General features: G+C 45.7%; 1 protein-coding gene across 8 annotated transcripts in view; it reads left to right on the plus strand.

Annotated features, from left to right (window-relative positions):
* Nucleotides 1–17,841, plus strand: part of MYO5B (myosin VB) — a 269,223-nt gene that overhangs the window by 13,231 nt on the left and 238,151 nt on the right. For 2 of the 8 annotated variants that reach the window (XM_088653128.1, XM_088653129.1), the window contains exon 1: nt 11,396–11,564. The exons of 2 other annotated variants lie outside the window; for them this stretch is intronic. In XM_088653128.1, coding sequence (XP_088509254.1) covers nt 11,469–11,564 — 96 coding nt within the window. In that variant the 5' untranslated portion in view covers nt 11,396–11,468. Of the gene's footprint in view, nt 1–11,395; nt 11,565–17,841 lie in introns of those variants that run through there. 4 more of the 8 variants (XM_060280364.2, XM_060280368.2, XM_060280365.2 and 1 more) reach the window with 3 other exon arrangements.

Raw genomic sequence — 17,841 nt, forward strand, 5'->3', positions numbered from 1 at the left:
GAGCGGTACCTATTTATCTACTTGCACTTTGTGCTTTCAAACTGCTAGGTTGGCAGGAGCAGGGACCAAGCAACAGGTGCTCACCCTTTCGTGGGGATTCGAACCACTGACCTTCTGATCGGCAAGCCCTAGGCTCTGTGGTTTAACCCACAGCACCACCCACGTCCTGTTGCACTATGTACAAACAAAAGGTCTGAGTCAGACCATTAATCCATCTAGTCCAGTGTTTCTCAACCTTTTTTGGGCCAAGGCACACTTGTTCCATGAAAAAAATCATGAGGCACACCACCATTAAAAAAGTTAAAAAATTTAACTCTGTGCCGCCCTATATTGACTATATAATTATGACTGTAAGAAACACTTGCCAATTGCTGTGTTGGTTGCAATCTCCTGTAATAAGGCTTCACAAGCTGCTGATTTCTCTGCCAGCACAATCCTTTGCTCAGCAAGTTTCAGGTTGAGCTCATCCAGCCAGCTTCTTTAAGTTTGTCTAAAACCACCCTCCCGTGGTGGTGGCTGTTGAGAGCTGCGCTCGCCCCGCGTCGTGACCCGGCCGGCTTCCTTTCCGGCGGGTCAGTGGTGTTTATTGGCGGCCGCCAGGCACGTGACAATGCAAATCGCCCTTCTCGTCGCCGCACGTCGTGGCATACCAGCCAGCGTCTCGCGGCACACTAGTGTGCCGTGGAACAGCGGTTGAGAAACGCTGATCTAGTCGAGGGTTGTCTCTTCTGACTGACTGACAATGACTCCCCAGAGATCTTAACTTGCCTTGCTTTCTGAGATCCTGTTAGTTCCTGAGATGCCAGGAATTGAACCTGGGCCTGCTGTAATAAACTTGCCCTATAAAACATGGCATATTGGCTCATCTAGGGCAGTGCTCTTTGTCCCCAATTGGTAAAGGCTCTCTAGGGCGGTGACCACTGAGCTTATGATCACGTCTTACACTACTAGACCATTGGCTCATCTGTCCCATTGTTGGCCCCAAGGGGAAGCAGCTCTCTAAAAAGTTTCAGGAAAGAGTTTTTCCCAGCAGTGCTGCTAAGATCCTCTGGAAATGCTATGGGTTAACCATGGAACCTTCTCTACGCATGGGATGTGTTTTGCAGCACACTGCAATTCCCCTTCCTTTAAAGAGTTTCGAGCCCTTTCTGCAAATGCAGACATCTCTGTCCCTAACATGCCTGCACCTCTCTGGAAATTGTGGTTAGGATTAGTGTTATTTTTCTAGAAAAAGAGAAGCTCACTATGAACACCTCCCTTGTTCTCTTATAATGGCAATGGTGCTGACCTGAGAGGTGCCAGAACTGAGTTCTGATGAGTTCTGGCTGGAAAAAAAGCTCTGGTTATGATTATTAATAATAAAGCTAAATGAAAATGTTCAGCTTTAGCTGAATATTAAAGGGCGGGTTCTCCTTTATTTTAGGGGCATTTAGCAACCTTTCTGTTTTCTTTGAACAATCCCTTCCACCATAAATGCAGCTGCCACATAGCTTTAATCCGATCACCGCAGTGCTGAATGTTGAGCTGGTAATCACCATACAGTTCCTCACTCCTGTTGACTTGGCCTGATAGTTAAGTTGCTGGGGATTGATCCAAGCAGAAGAAGACAAAATACCAGCTCAACAGGTGATTCTTTGTTGCCTCTGAGCAATGAATCAACAAGAAAACGCTTCACATAACTCACTAAGAAGTTGTTCCGAAAATGCTCTGGGAAATTGGAGAGCTCTTTGCTTATTGACCCACCAAAGATCTTTCAAAATCATAACACAGAGGCGTTACACTCAACCGTTCGGCACTTGTCATCTCACAGTGGCTAGTGTTCCTTTGAACACCTGCACCAGGTGATTGGTGCAGGTTGGTGCAGTTGATGATTCAGTGGAAAGAGCTGAAGAGTTTACTCAAGGTGAGCCTGGACCACTATAGCTTCCTTGTTCATTGCTCAATGAACTTCCTCAATCAGGAAGAAGTAGGAGACCTGAACTAACAGCTAGTTGCTCTAAGACTAGGGAGCAGGTTAATGGGAAACACTTCAGGGGGAAGTGGGGAGTTGGCCATCCTGGTTGAACACATCAGCCCTCTGTACTTGGGTACCACAATCCTGAGCACCTTTGTTGGATGCTGCTGCTATTTAAGTCCAGTTGGTTGTAACTTACTTATCTGTATATATAAAAATGGTGAAGGTGCATGTATGTTATTCCCCACTTTTCTCCCATAAGCACTCACCCTATCATCCTGAAATTTGGCCACAACCTCAGACTCACATGTGACTCCCATGACACACACCCCCGATCAAACTCACTCCCACACCCCACGGACTTACACCCTCCACACGCCTCTCCACAATCAAAGACCCATGACGACCCTCATGGACATTAACCCCCTTGGAATCCCACCCCACCACAAACCCCCACTACAACCCTCTACCCCCAAGACCCTCCACCCACAATACCCTCACCAACCAACCAATACCAAGACCCCCCAAGGACCCTCACCTCTCCTCCACCCTCCCATCCCCCACCAATACCAGGCCCACCCAAGGAATCTCATCTCTCCTCAACCCACCCCTCCCACCCCCCCAAATACCATGATCACCCAGGGAACCACACCTCCCTTGGGTGGGGGTTACTGGGAGGAGGGAGTTGGGGGATTCATAGGGATAAGCCGATGGGGGGAGGGGAAACAAACAGAATAGATCATGGATCGGGGCAGGGTGGGGGCAATCACAGGGATTAGCCACAGCAACACATGACAGGGCCAGCTAGTTTTCTATATCAGTGTTTTTCAACCTTTTTTGGGCAAAGGCACTCTTGTTCCATGAAAAAAATCACGAGGCACACCACCATTAAAAAAGTTAAAAAATTTAACTCTGTGCCTATATTGACTACCGTATATATAAAGTAATTCTCTTTATATATAGGCCATTTGTTAATGCCCTTTGTTGACTTTAAGCCTGGGTGGCTCTTTTTAATTTTTTCCCCCTTGCCACACAGTACAAACCTTCTCAGGCGTTAAGCTTTCCTTGCCCTGACTGCCTCCTGTTCATCTGGGACTGCGTGGGAACTAAATTTAAACTTGATTGATAGCTTTTAACCTAGGGGGAAGGTCAGGATGATATTTTCCTGTAAAAATATCCATTGGAACCCGCGCGACCCCCCGGGAGCAACGGGCCTGCCCCTCCTCAGTCCAGGCCAGGCGCCTCACCTTCTGCAGGGCACGCACATGCTCCTCGCCGAAGAGGCCGCTCACACCTTGGTAGACGCCGCTGGCTGCCCTCCGGAGGCTGTTCTGCTTGTCGGCCCCGCGGCCTCGCGCCGACCAAGCCCCAGGCACCGCCAGCAAGAGGAGCGAGAGCGGCGAGAAAAGGAGCAGCAGCAGCACCCGCCGGCCGCCTCTCGCGTCCGAGGCCGTGGTGGTGGCTGTTGACAGCTGCGCTCACGTCGTGACCCGGCCGGCTTCCTTTCCGGCGGGTCAGCGCCCCCTAATGGCGGCATACCGCGGCACACCAGGCAGCATCTCGCGGCACACTAGTGTGCCGCGGAACAGCAGTTGAAATACGCTGTTCTATATATTACAATATTTTTTCAAATATACTTTACATTTTTCCCAATCTTCTTCCACTGTCTCTTCCTTCTGGTCTTGTAGTCTCCCAGTCATTTCAGCGAGTTCCATAAAGTCCATCATCTTCATTTGCCATTCGTCTATCGTAGGTATCCCTTGTGTCTTCCACGAAGGATTTAGTTTCAATTGGCTCCCACAGAACCATCCAGGCACAGCCTCCAAGCATCTGGTCAGTGTGTCCGGGGCCGAGTCGGTATGGCCATCCATCAGCAGATAGAGCTGAGTGTCATCAGCATATTGGTGACAACCCAGCCCAAAGCTCCAGACAATCTGGGCAAGGGGGCGCATAAAGATGTTAAAAGCATTTTTTATGACTAAAAGAGAACTAAAAGCAAAAGACAAAACGGTATCAACAAAGGCAATTAACGGGTTATTGCCAAAAGCCTTCTGAAAAACCCAGGCCTTTGTCGCCTGGCACAAAATGTGCAATGATGGATGCAACCAAGTAGGCTCCCGATGACAGGTTTAGGGTATAGTCGACATTATACACATCTCTTTGTGCTCCATCCAGAGAGAGGGGGGGGGGACAAATCTGTTGGCCAAAGATGCTATTAAGAACCTTCACTTGGGCTTGCTTTTGTCCATCCAGTGAACCTCTTCTTTATGAGCGGGTGGCACTGTGGTCTAAACCACCGAGCCTCTTGGGCTTGCTGATAGTAAGGTTGGCGGTTCGAATCTCCATGATGGGATGAGCTCCCGTTGGTCTGTCCCAGCTCCTGCCAACCTAGTAGTTCAAAAGCACACCAGTGCAAGTAGATAAATAGGTACCACTGCGGCGGGAAGGTAAACGGTGTTTCCATGCACTCTGGCTTCCGTCACGGTGTTCCGTTGTGCCAGAAGCCACATGACCCGGAAAGCTGTCTGTGGACAAATGCTGGCTCCCTCGGCCTGAAAGCGAAATGAGCGCCACAACCCCATAGTTGCCTTTGACTGGACTTAACTGTCCAGGGGTCCTCTACCATTTTTTTAAACCTTCTTTATGCAACATTTAAACAGATTGTCCTGCCTTCTTGGAGCATTGGAGAGTATGATATTAGGAAGCAGTGCTCCATCTGTCAGTAAAGGTTTTGCCTGCTTGAATCTCTGGTTTGTTGTCATGATCATCAACGGTATTTGTAATACTAGCATTGTTAATTGCTTTCTTGGTTAAGCCTCAAGGCAAGGAAGCATTCACTCTGTGATAGCTTTCAAAAGCATCAAAAGGCACCTCTGTCTAAGATAGGCATATCCCAGGAAAGGGGTTTTACTGAGGGAGAGAGAGAGAAAGAGAATTGAGTATGTGAGGAATGTAAATACAGTCATACCTCGGTTTAAGTACGCTTTGGTTTGAATACTTTCAGTTTAAGTACTCTGCAGACCCGTCTGGAACGCATTAATCCACTTTCCATTACTTTCAATGGGAAAGTTTGCTTCAGGTTAAGTATGCTTCAGGTTAAGTACGGACTTCCAGAACCAATTACACTCATACTTCGGGTTAAGTACGCTTCAGGTTAAGTACTCTGCGGACCCGTCTGGAACGGATTAATCCACTTTCCATTACTTTCAATGGGAAAGTTCGCTTCAGGTTAAGTACGCTTCAGGTTAAGTACAGACTTCTGGAACCAATTGTGTACTTAAACCGAGGTACCACTGTACATTAAACTCATGCCTGCTTCTGTTGCCATTGTTGCACAACATGATATGTGCCCAGAGCAGTAAATTGGGAAGAAATAGTAGGCATGGGGTGAAATTTGGTTTGCATTTTAATGCAAACCTACCCAAGATGCGCTTCCCGAAACAATATGTGAACTGAAACACAGTGACCTTTCGAAATTTGTGCTTCTCTGGATTTTGCGGTGCAGTTCTTCAACCAAAGAATGTGTACAAAAATATGAATTTTTGGGAAACGAGTGTGATGAACCATACTGTTTGGGGGCAGCCCAAACCAAGGCTGGTAGAAGTGCCTTCTCCAGAATAAATTTGGAGCTGAGATCATCCTCAGAGGTTCTTCTCCAGATGTTTCTGCCTGGAGAGGTTAAGAAGATTTCTGTTGAAGGGAGGGCTTGTGACGTTTTCCTGTACCCTTTTTATTGAAGTCTCACTCTCCAAGGGAAATCTTGCCTTTCAGGCACCAGTCAAAGGGTGAGCTGGCCTTAGTGAGCTGGCCTTTTAGTGTAGAACTTGATTTATTTATACAGAAAGTTATACCCTGTTTTTCCTCTCTGGTGGAGCCACTGGAAAGAAACAAAATATATAAAGATCAAAACTAGAATCCTATTAGTAAAACCAGAACCAAAAATAACCCAAGACTAAAAGCATTGACATTGTGTAATGCTGCTTCTTATAGAGTCTTTTTTAAAACTTTTATATTTGTATATACCGTGTGACTTTGTTTTTTGAGTTGTTTTTTAGGGTGTGTGTATTATTGGATAAATTGCCGCGGATGCCAACCACACACTTTAAAAGTATCTCTGCATTTAGTTTCCCAAATGATGCATGTCGGCAACTTGGTTCCAGATACTGCACAAGAAGTTTAAAGTGCCATCTGTTGTATGCCGGTTAGGTTAGGTTAGGTGTGTGTCTGGGTGTTTAGTCCCTATAATAGCAAGAAATTGCCAGAAAGTGAAAAAACCAAGTTCGTTCCTTTTTTATTGCAGAGTTTTTATTGTTGGAGAGTCTATTCGTTCTTGGTGATTGCTGAGAGACGTTTTCCTTTCCCGAACCTGTGTGACAAGAGAGAGTTGACGCAATGAATACAGCGCCATTTGTTGTTTCTCTGGAACATTGGTTTGCATAGTACAAAACAAATCTTCATTTGAAACGTCAGGGAAATATCTCCGACACTGGCAGGGATGGTGCTTCTGAGCTGCTGGAAAGGAAGGCGGAGACGAACGCAAAAGAGTTAGGAACATAGGAAGTCTTACCAGAGGTGCATTTACCAATGTATTTTCTGCCACTGACCGACAGCATCTCTCCAGCATTTCAGACAGGCCTCTCTCTCTCCCATCCCTATCTGGAGATCCCTGGAAATTGAGCATGGGACCTTCTGTGGGCAAAGCAGATGCTCAGCCACTGAGCTCTACCCAAAATTTCCTGGCGGTGCCGTTTGTAAAGGGGAGCCCATTGGCCGATGAGTGTTAACTGGTGCAAGCTGAACTCTGGGAGGGAGCCGCAGAGACAGGATGGTGTTCAGGGATTCCTGGGCAGAATTTTGGCCTGGCAATGCCTTGCTGGAAGGACACCAGAGGGCAGACTCACCTTGCCAGTTTTCCCATTTAGAGGCCAGCGTTCAAGGGATGTGTGGGAGGGCCAAGCAGGTGAGGAATCCCTACTGTCCTGAAGAGGCAGGTGTGAGAAGCATTTCTGGAAGGCAGGTTAGTCTAGGCTGCTTGGCACTCGTACTGCCAGGAAGAGAGAGTCGGAGAACGGTCTGCGTCAGGAGGTTCTTGGGAGGGCTGGCGCATGAGTGACCCCCGAAAGAAGGCTGGGAGAAGCAAGGTGTGTATACACACACACACACACACACACACACACACACAGTGGTGACTCGTTCCGCAAGTCAATTCGTTTTGCGAAAAATTTGTCTAGCGAATCACGGTTTCCCATAGGAATGCATTAAAATTTCTTTTTTTGCCCATAGGAACGCGTTAATTAAGTTTCAATGCATTCCTATGGGAAACCGTGATTCGCAAGACGAATTTTTCGCAAAACGAATTCATCTTGTGAGTCACCATCAGATTGCAAGACGCATTCGTCTTGCGAAAAATTCGTCTTGCAGGGCATTCGTCTTGCAAGGAACCAGTGTGTGTGTGTGTGTGTGTGTGTGTGTGTGTGTGTGTGTGTATGCATATATATACACACACACACACACACACACACACACACACACAGGCATGCATATATATATGCATGCCTGTGGCTCTCTTTTCCTCTCCTTCCCCAGTCAAGGAAGAAAAACTTCTGCAATGGCAGCACTGTGCCTAAAAACACACTTGGAAATTGTGTTGGCCTTGCCTTCCATAGTTATGTATGTAGGAAAGCATGTTGCTGTTGGGTTTCACTAGCCTTGGTCATACTCTGGCCCTCTAGGTGTTTTTAACTACAACTCCCATCAGCCCCAGCTGTAGTCCAGAACCTGGAGGGAGTCTGATTGGCCATGGCTGGTGTAGGCCTCACAATGATCCCATAATTATGTGTGTAGAAGAGCATGTTGCTACCAGGTTACACCAAGGAATACTAAGCCACGTGGTTGTTCCTGACTAAATGTGCTTGTTCTACAAGTCTCTCTCTAATCTCCTCTCTGCTCTTGCGGCATCATAACTAGGAACATCTCTTCCGAAGCTTTCTATATCCCCCGTTGCAATGGAAAAAATTGCTTAAGTCTTTTAGGCCTGTGCTTTTCCTGCACCCCACTCCCTGGTAAATAGATTCAAGCTTAAAGTCCATTAGACTTGATACTCTCTTGTTCACTGATAATATATTCCCTCCCAATTCCCCCTTGGGAAAGGCATTTATACAGCTATCATAGGATAAGCAAACCTCGGCTATTGATTTTTTGCTTTGGCTCGTGTGTCGAATAAGTGCATCTGAGGGAGGAATGATCCTGCCAGGAGCAGGGACCGACTCAACTCTTCCCCAAGTCCCGCAATGTTCCTGCAATGTTTACAAAAAGCATTAGTGAGGCCATCTCAGGTCGGTGGAGCTTTCACTTTCCTAAAAAATGCTGTGGCCTATAAATAGCTCAAGCCAAGTCAGCCTAGGTGTAAATCATGGTTGTGTGAACAAACCCTGGGACGTTCTCTCCACATTTTATATGCATTAAACCACCTCTCTACTTTACATTCCTTAACTACTTTAAAGTCATAGAATCATAGAGTTGGAAGAGACCACAAGGGCCATCCAGTCCAACCCCCTGCCAAGCAGGAAACACTATGAAAGCATTCCTGACATATGCCTGTCAAGCCTCCGCTTAAAGACCTCCAAAGAAGGAGACTCCACCACACTCCTTGGCAGCAAATTCCACTGCCGAACAGCTCTTACTGTCAGGAAGTTCTTCCTAATGTTTAGGTGGAATCTTCTTTCTTGTAGCTTGAATCCATTGCTCCGTGTCCGCTTCTCTGGAGCAGCAGAAAACAATCTCTCTCCCTCCTCTATATGACATCCTTTTATATATTTGAACATGGCTATCATATCACCCCTTAACCTTCTCTTCTCCAGGCTAAACATACCCAGCTCCCTAAGCCGTTCCTCATAAGGCATCGTTTCCAAAGAAAAAATTGTAGACTGCACTAGTGCAATACAGTGGAACCTCGGTTTATGAACACCTCGGTTTACGAATTTTCGGTTTACGAACGCCGCGGACCCATCTGGAACGGATTAATTCACTTTCCATTACTTTCAATGGGAAAGTTCGCTTCAGTTTATGAACGCTTCAGTTTATGAACAGACTTCCGGAACCAACTGCATACCTGACCGGTAGATTTACAAAAATCCCAGCAGAACACCGTTTATGCCCTTCCTCCATTAAAATTAAAGAGGATCGTATACATTACCTCCTCCATTGCCCCATTTACTCGGGCTTTAGAGACGCGATGCTGCAAACTATACCCAACTCTATAATCAATCCTGAAGTAAAATTTTTGTTAGTTGATGCTAACCCACGAATTACCCATGTGGTAGCGGTCTTTGTGATGAAGGCCATGAAAGCCAGGGAAAGATTTATGGATGATAAAGCAAAGACCCCTTCATCGTCTGTTTAACTCGTTGCTTGTTTTCCTTCTCTTTCTGTTTTGTGGGATGAAGGTTTTGTTGGGATAGTATGTAATGAATTTTAACATTTTTAATTATTGTTTTTAATTATTGTTGTGTTGATATTTGTGTACAGGCATGATCCTCACAATAAACGGTTTTTTGTTGTTGACTTCCGGAACCAATTACACCCATGCTTCAGGTTAAGTACGCTTCAGGTTGAGTACTCCACGGACCCGTCTGGAACGGATTAATCCACTTTCCATTACTTTCAATGGGAAAGTTCGCTTCAGTTTATGAACGCTTCAGTTTAAGTACTCGTTGGACCATCTGGAACAGATTAATCCATTTTCCATTACTTTCAATGGGAAAGTTCGCTTCAGTTTATGAACACTTCAGTTTATGAACAGACCTCCGGAACCAATTGTGTTCATAAACCGAGGTACTACTGTATTATGAAGATTATGGGCCTTGGACCAGAGGCCTTTTAGCCCTAGTGGGGGCTTCAATCTAGTACAGGGCCAATTAAGGATACTATTTTTGACTGCAACCTTTCCACAGACCACCTGAACATGGAGTTCATACACCACTGTTTATAAACCACCGATCTCAAGGGATGAGAAGGCAAATGGTTCCATAGAATGTGTATAATTGCAACCTTTTCAAAACCCATTTGCAGAACTGGAATATAAATATTGAAATACTAAATAAAAAACCCCAGCTGCTAACTTTTTTTTTTTAAAAAACCCAGCGACATCAGTGCTGCTGAGATGCAGACTCCAGGAACCACTTGTGACAGGAGTTGAAAATAAGATGTAGAGAGCATTCCCAGTACATGCGTAGAATGCATTACCACCTTGTGTGACATCAGTGAAATACGCTGCGACAGAAGTGAGATTCGGCACAGGCATTATGGGACTCAAGGGATTTGCTGCGTTGCTTCTGTCTTGAATTACAGCTAAGGATTTCCTCCTGTCAGGAAAGTGACAGCTGTAAATAAATAAATCCAGCCTGCAGCCAGCCTTGTGTACAAGAGAGAGTATAGAGGAGGAAACTCCCCTTGGCTGTGCTGGTTCAAATGTTACAGGGACATTGGAAACTGGTGTGTATGGAGTCAGATTGTGAGCCAAAAATGGCTAATAATAATAATAATAATAGCTCACTGGAAGGACAGATCGTGAAGCTGAGGCTCCAATACTTTGGCCACCTCAGGAGAAGAGAAGAATCCTTGGAAAAGACCCTGATGCTGGGAAAGATTGAGGGCACAAGGAGAAGGGGATGACAGAGGATGAGATGGTTGGACAGTGTTCTCGAAGCTACGAACATGAGTTTGACCAAACTGCGGGAGGCAGTAGAAGACAGGAGTGCCTGGCATGCTATGGTCCATGGGGTCATATGTCAGGAATGCTTTGGTGGTGTTTCCTGCTTGGCAGGGGTTTGGACTGGATGGCCCTTGTGGTCTATTCCAACTCTATGATTCTTCTTGTTGTTTACTCGTTTAGTCGTGTCTGACTCTTTATGACCCCATGGACCAGAGCACGCCAGGCACTCCTGTCTTCCACTGCCTCCCGCAGTTTGGTCAGACTCATGTTCGTAGCTTCGAGAACACTGTCCAACCATCTCGTCCTCTGTCAAAAGCTTCTCCTTGTGCCCTCCATCTTTCCCAACATCAGGGTCTTTTCCAGGGAGTCTTCTCTTCTCATGAGGTGGCCAAAGTATTGGAGCCTCAGCTTCACGATCTGTCTTTCCAGTGAGCGCTCAGGGCTGATTTCCTTCAGAATGGATAGGTTTGATCTTCTAGCAGTCCATGGGACTCTCAAGAGTCTCCTCCAGCACTATAATTCAAAAGCATCAATCCTTCGGCGATCAGCCTTCTTTATGGTCCAGCTCTCACTTCCATACATCACTACTGGGGAAACCATAGCTTTAACTATACGGACCTTTGTTGGCAAGGTAATGCCTCTGTTTTTTAAGATGCTGTCTATGATTCTATGATTCAATGGCCTTCCTCAGTAGAATGCAGCCTCTTGTGCTCTACAGGTAAACCTATTGGCTGTGTGGGTGGGGTGGAGCTCACTCAGCCAAGGGCCACCTCTCTCCAAGGAAGGAGGTGCTGAATATAAATGGCATGGTCAGTCTGGAGAGATGCATCAGCTGCACTGACCAAGATTGCCAGCATGCATAAAATCATCAGGCGGCTGCGGAAAGGAGTCAAGAAGGTAGGCAAAGTTCTCATGGAAAATACATTTCCTGTTCTGCTTGGCCTCTTCCTAGGATATGATTATTTCTGAGTAGGCGTTCGGCACTTGCTTCTAATCACGGAGGGAAAATTTCCCAAGGCTGGTGTCAGCTTTTGAAGAGCTGTCCTCAAAAGACACATTAGCTAAAGCAAGATTGAACTTTAATCTTGGGAAATGCAGTGGTCTCTGTGAACCTCTCGCTGGTTGTTGTTGTTTTATTAAAAAAGTGGGGTTGTAGAAGTGTAATCTAAGGACTTTTCGCTGGCTTGTGTTATTTAATGAACTGCTTTCCGTGTGCCTCCCAGCGCCATGGGTATACTGGCAACCATCCGGCGAGCTGGAAAAAGCAGCTCTAATTTGTCTGTGTTGTGCATCGTTAAAGCAAATTATGTTAACAGAGCTGCTGCCAGGCTGTTGGGAATGGTCACTTCCTGTACCACTAGATAATCTTTCCTTCCAAGTAAGAAGTTCCAACCCACGATTCAGCACCTTGGATTTAAATGTGGGAAATACTTACCCGCTTTGGGGTGAACTTATATTTTGAAACTGTAGTCGCCTTCAGGATGTCTAAGTGTCCTCGAACATCATGAGGGATAGAAACTTGTGTTCTTTTCTTAGTGAAAGCTGAGAGTCTCAACAGGGTTCAGCGGTATATGACTCTGCCACTTCTTGTTTTTATTGCTGTTATGAGGTAGCCTAATAAAAAGTTGACAGTTGCAAGGGCAGAGGAGAAGATGGAATTGTTTGTGGAAATATAGGAAAGGGCCATAGCTCTTGCCTGAAACCCTGGAGAGCCACTGCCGGTCAGAATTGACAGTAATGAGGTAGTTGAACCAGTGGTCTGACTCGCTATAAGGCAGCTTCCTGTGTTTCTGTGCCTTGGGCAAGATTTGTGCTGTGCCCATTATTTGGGTTTTTGGCCCTTCCTCCTCTCACCAACCCATCTTGAAATGGCAGGGAGCTTTTTGCTCTGTCCTGGAGCTGGAGGAAAAGTCAGATTGTAGCGTTGGTGTCCACTTGTTCCACCTCCATCTTTTCCCTGCGAGAAGCTGCACCAGAAGTCTTTGGTCTGGGATCAGACCAAAGGTTCAGCGTTACATCCAGCCCACAAGCAGGATACCAGCACACTCCTGCTCCTCATCTCCCAACAGCTGGAGATAGAACATAGCCATCCAACTTAGTAGCCATTGATGGCCTTATTATCCTCCACGAATTTGTCTAACTGCTTTTCAAAGCCACCAGAATTGATCCCCTACATTTTGTGGTAGGAAATTCCATAACTTAACTCTCTGTGTGTGTGAGAGAGAGGAAATGCTTCCTGTTGCCTGTCTTGAATCGCCCAACGTTCTGTTTCATTCAATAGCCCCTGAGAATGACCAGCTTCCTAGTTATTCTACTGAGGATATGCTTCTAAGTGGATTACTTAAACCAGTGATGGGCATCCTTTTGAGCCTGGTGTGTCAAAATTCGCCAAAAAACCAAGCATAACTCGGGTGGTGTGTCACTTCGAGAAAAAAACCATAATATTGCGATATTTATAGTTTAAATAACAAAAATGTATAATTGTAATATATAACTGTATTTAATAAACAAAAAAACCTGGTAATTATTTATCACAAAGTGCCCAGAGTTGTTGAGCTTTTTTGGGGGAGCTGCTAACCAAAGTTTTGGAGATTTTTTTTGGGGGTGCAAAAGTTGCTTTGCTTTTTGGGGGGGGTGCCCCAAAGCTGCTGCACTTTTTTGGGGGGGGGAAGAGAACAGAAATAAATGACGAATAATACCTTCGCTGGAACTAACATGCAGCACCAACATAGTCTGCCAAAGCGCCAAAAAAACCCCAGCACAGAATGAGTTAAAAAACGAACGCTGTTACACCCAATCATAGTCTGCCAAAGCGCCAGAAAAACAGCACAGAAAGGGTTAAAAAACCAATCTCTGGCTACCAGCAACAGTGGAGACAAGCTCTAGTGGAGACAAGCTGTAGGAGGAGTGGGGAAACAAATGGGGGGCGGGAACCACCACCAACAGTGTGAATGGGCCGGTGGGGCGTGTGCAAGCAGTGAGGGCTCTGCGTGTCACGTCTGACACGCGTGTCATAGGTTTGCCATCACTGACTTAAACTCTCTGCCCAAGTAGTTTTCTCTTCTTTTTTTGCCGCCTCCGCGTTTCCACCTGAAACTCTTTCTCCCAAGTTGTCCCCTGCCCCTGGTGAGCTGTCATGGCTTCCCACAAAGAATCGTTGGAACTGTAGTTTGTTAAGGACGAATAGAGTTATTAGGTAACTCCTCTTCCCCTCACAGAACTACAGTTCTTAAGAGTTCTCTGGAAATAGGGATTGATGATTAAACCACTCTTTTCTGTGAGGGGGAATAGGGGTCTCGTAACAGGTCTCGTAACGACACCTCCCATGATTCTTTGGGGGAAGCCATGACTGTTTAAAGTGGCATGATACTACTTTAAAAGTATCTCACAGATAGAGCTTGACAGTGAGGGGAAAGCAAGATAAAGGAAGGAACGAAATGTGTGAGGATGCAGTTAAGAGACTGTGTTTCTCCTCGGCTCGACTAAATGATGCAAAACATTTCTATTTAGGCAAATTTTTATGAAGATAGCTCCGCTGGTAAAGCATGAAGCTCTTAATCTCAGGGTTGTGGGTTCAAGCCCCAGAGTGAATGAAAGATTCCTGCTTTGCAGGGGGCTGGACTAGATGATCCTTGTGGTCCCTTCCAACTCTACAATTCTGTGATTCTAAGTATGCTTTGCGGATAGTCCTGTACATGCGATTCTATCATTGGGATTGTGTTGTGAGGTTTTCTAAAAGTGTCTGGGGAGCGGGAAGAGGTGGGCCAGAAAATGCTTTCTGTAAATGGCATGTGAGATTTGCACTGAGGTTCTTCTAAAACCAGTTTTTAATCTGGCAAAAATGGGATTCATCACTGCACCCCCCCCCTTCAGAGAAATACTGTAGAATCCTTTGCAAAGCAAAAGGTGCATTCAATCCAAACCAAGAAGTTCATGTATAACCAGTCTGGCAGCCTGCTTGTTTCCTCTCTGCTTCTTTGAGTGCCACCCGCCACTTTGCTTAGTCACAGCTTTTGAACAGGCACAAGTAGGTCAGCTGGAGCTAGGCAGCCTTGTGAAGCATGGATAGTATTTCCAGACCAGTGCTGTGTGGAATCGAAGCACGACACTCCCTCTTTGTACGATGATTTGGTATGGAGTGCTTTGGCTTTGACAGGACGGTAGCATGTGGAACTTGCTGCAAGTCCCACCCCCACCTTGAACATTCTCGCCTGAACCTCTTAGAATCATAGAGTTGGGAGGGACGTTGAGGGTCATCTAATCCAACCCCTTGCAACACAGGAATATGCAGCTGTCCCATCTAATAATAATAATAATAATAATAATAATAATAATAATAATAATAATTTATTATTTATACCCCACCCATCTGGCCGGGTTCCCCCAGCCACTCTGGGCGGCTTCCAACAAAATATTAAAATACAGAAATCCAACAAACATTAAAAGCTTCCCTAAACAGGGCTGCCCAGGTGGCACTGTGGGTTAAACCACAGAGCCTAGGGCTTGCTGATCAGAAGGTCGGCAGTTCGAATCCCCGTGACAGAGTGAGCTCCCGTTGCTCGGTCCCAGCTCCTGTCCACCTAGCAGTTTGAAAGCACATCAAAGTGCAAGTAGTTAAATAGGGACCGCTCCGGCGGGAAGGTAAACGGCATTTCCGTGCGCTGCTCTGGTTCGCCAGAAGCAGCTTTGTCATGCTGGCCACATGACCCAGAAGCTGTCTGCGGATAAACGCTGGCTCCCTCGGCCTATAGAGTGAGATGAGCGCCGCAACCCCAGATCGGACACGACTGGACCTGATGTTCAGGGGCCCCTTTACCTTCACCTTTAAACAGGGCTGCAAGGATCGAACCTACAACAGTAGGATCGTTGAACCTACAAGGATCGAACCTACAACCTTGGCATTATCAGCACCACACTCTAACCCACTGAGCTATCCAGCTTAATTCCCTCTTGCTCAACGACACAACTATGGAATGCTCTTCAAAGTGAGGCCCACCCGTGGCCGACTTAACACATTTTCACACCAGGTTAAACCTTGCTCTTTCCCTGGGCAGATGGCTTCACCTTCGCTTGGTCCATATGCAACTTGATGTTTCTACTGTTGTGTTGCTGATGGGATTCTTGAGGTGGTTGTTTTGTTAGTGTTTCAGATTTCATAGATTTGTAGAGTTGGAAGGTATCCACACAAGGAAAATCTAGTCCAACTCCTTACAGTGCAGTTTTTTCAACTAGAGCATCCATGAAAGATAGCCACCCAACCTCTGCTTAAAAATCTCCAAGGAAAGAGAGTTCATCACCTTCCAAGGTATTGATTGCCATATAGTTGCAACTCTGTAATTTAATTCGGTTGCCCAGAGACTATTTTTATCTGGTGGCTAATGAAACAATAACTTGCCCCCAACACTTGAGCATCTCTTGCTCTTTCTGCACCTGGGCTTCACAGATTCATCTCTAGGAATATAGGAAGCTGCCCTCTATACAGTAGGATCGTTGACCCATCTCCCTCTTGTTGCTGACTCTGACTGGCAGTGACTCTCCAGGTGTTTGACTGAGGACCCTATCCCTACCTGGCGGTGTCAGCGACTGAACATGGGACCTTTAGCCTGATACTCAATTCTGATCTACTGTCCCCCATCTTACCTCTTAAAAAGTTGTTCCAGAAGATTGGGAGATCTTCCAGAATGATGTTCTGTGTCAAAGAGTGAGCAGGCAGCAAATCACACCATTTGAAGTTGGAGTCAACTCTTTATTAGCAAAAACACGATCTCCATAGACTTGCCTGACGGTCAGGCCTAATGAGCATAGCAACTCATTCCCGACGAGTCTTCATGGAATCAGTTGGCCAGGATTGAAAGTCCCTGCCTCTCCACAGCCCTCCTCTCCACGGCTTTCCCCAAACAATCAGAGACTGTGCCTGCATGCAGCCTGTTGCTGCTCTGCCCGTTTCAGCCCTCTTCTGGTTCTGCTCACTAAGCCCTGTTACCTCTTCAGCTTTCCATACCTCCTCCCCCCAGTTTCCTCCCTCTTCTCCCTCTGACCACCCATCGTTGACCCACCACCACTCACAGGGCTCTGAGCCTTCTTTCCTTGGTGGTTCCCCGGTTGCTTCCTCCCACCATCCCTCTGTGTCCAACCAGCCCATGCCATCCTGATGCAGTCCAAGGTGCTGTAGATGGAAATCAAAAGTGAGAAACTCACCTTGAATTTGTAGAAATCAGCCCTTTTCATACCAGCTTGTCTACCGATTTATGGATTTATCAGTAGCTTTTTCTAATCAATATTCAGAGCGTCTTATGACCAAATACTGTAATTTACATTGCCTCCCATTTTATTTGAACATGAACTTTATTTTCAGAACAAGTTTTGGGAAAGTACTGTTGTGGTTTCCAAACTGAGATTTTGATCAGCCTTAAATTGCCTTTGGAGTTGAATGGCAGAAGATAGGATTTGTATGTGATTTCTGAAATACAGGCTGAATCCATCTCCCCTCCATTTCCCAGGAAAGAGTATTGTTTCGTTGATGTAGTAGAAGGTAGAGATTTTAAATGTGCTGCTAGAGTATATTTGAATGAAAATACTGAAAATCATGTCAGTGGTGAAAGTAGAATGTTTTTCAGATCAGGTTGCCTTATTTGGGGGGTGGGGATGAAAAACAAATAAAAAACAAATTGAATGCTCTGGAGATGGAAATAAGTGTCTATATTTATTGTATGAAAAACACCTATCCAATATGAGATTTAAAGGGATGCTGCAAAGGGTTTGCAAAGGGTAGGTGTGGGAAGCAATATTGGCTTATAATGCTATGAATTGGCCTGGCAGAACCATCTGAATGCTTCCACCATTCCCTTTCTGCAACAAAAGGATGTCAAGTTAAAAACTGAAAAATAAATACTTTAAAATGCAATGCATAACAATAAAACCACAGGAAAATCAAGTTTGCAAAGTACTTAAGCGTGATATAATTAAGAGCTTGAAGAAAAGCTAAGGTGCCGTTTTCAATAGCATGGCAGAGGTGCAAGAGTTCCATTAAAAACAACAGCAAAAAACAGGGCTAAGCTCTTAAGTATTTCTGACACCCAGTTCCTAAACCGGCTGGGTGACAACATAGAGGTTAGGCCGTTGATCTCAGTGATGCGTATTTTAGATGTCTTCAGTGCTGGCATCGCTCTTTAGC

The sequence above is a fragment of the Zootoca vivipara genome, chromosome 10, assembly GCF_965207765.1.
Source record: "Zootoca vivipara chromosome 10, rZooViv2.hap1.1, whole genome shotgun sequence".
Taxonomy (NCBI): Eukaryota; Metazoa; Chordata; class Lepidosauria; order Squamata; family Lacertidae; genus Zootoca; species Zootoca vivipara.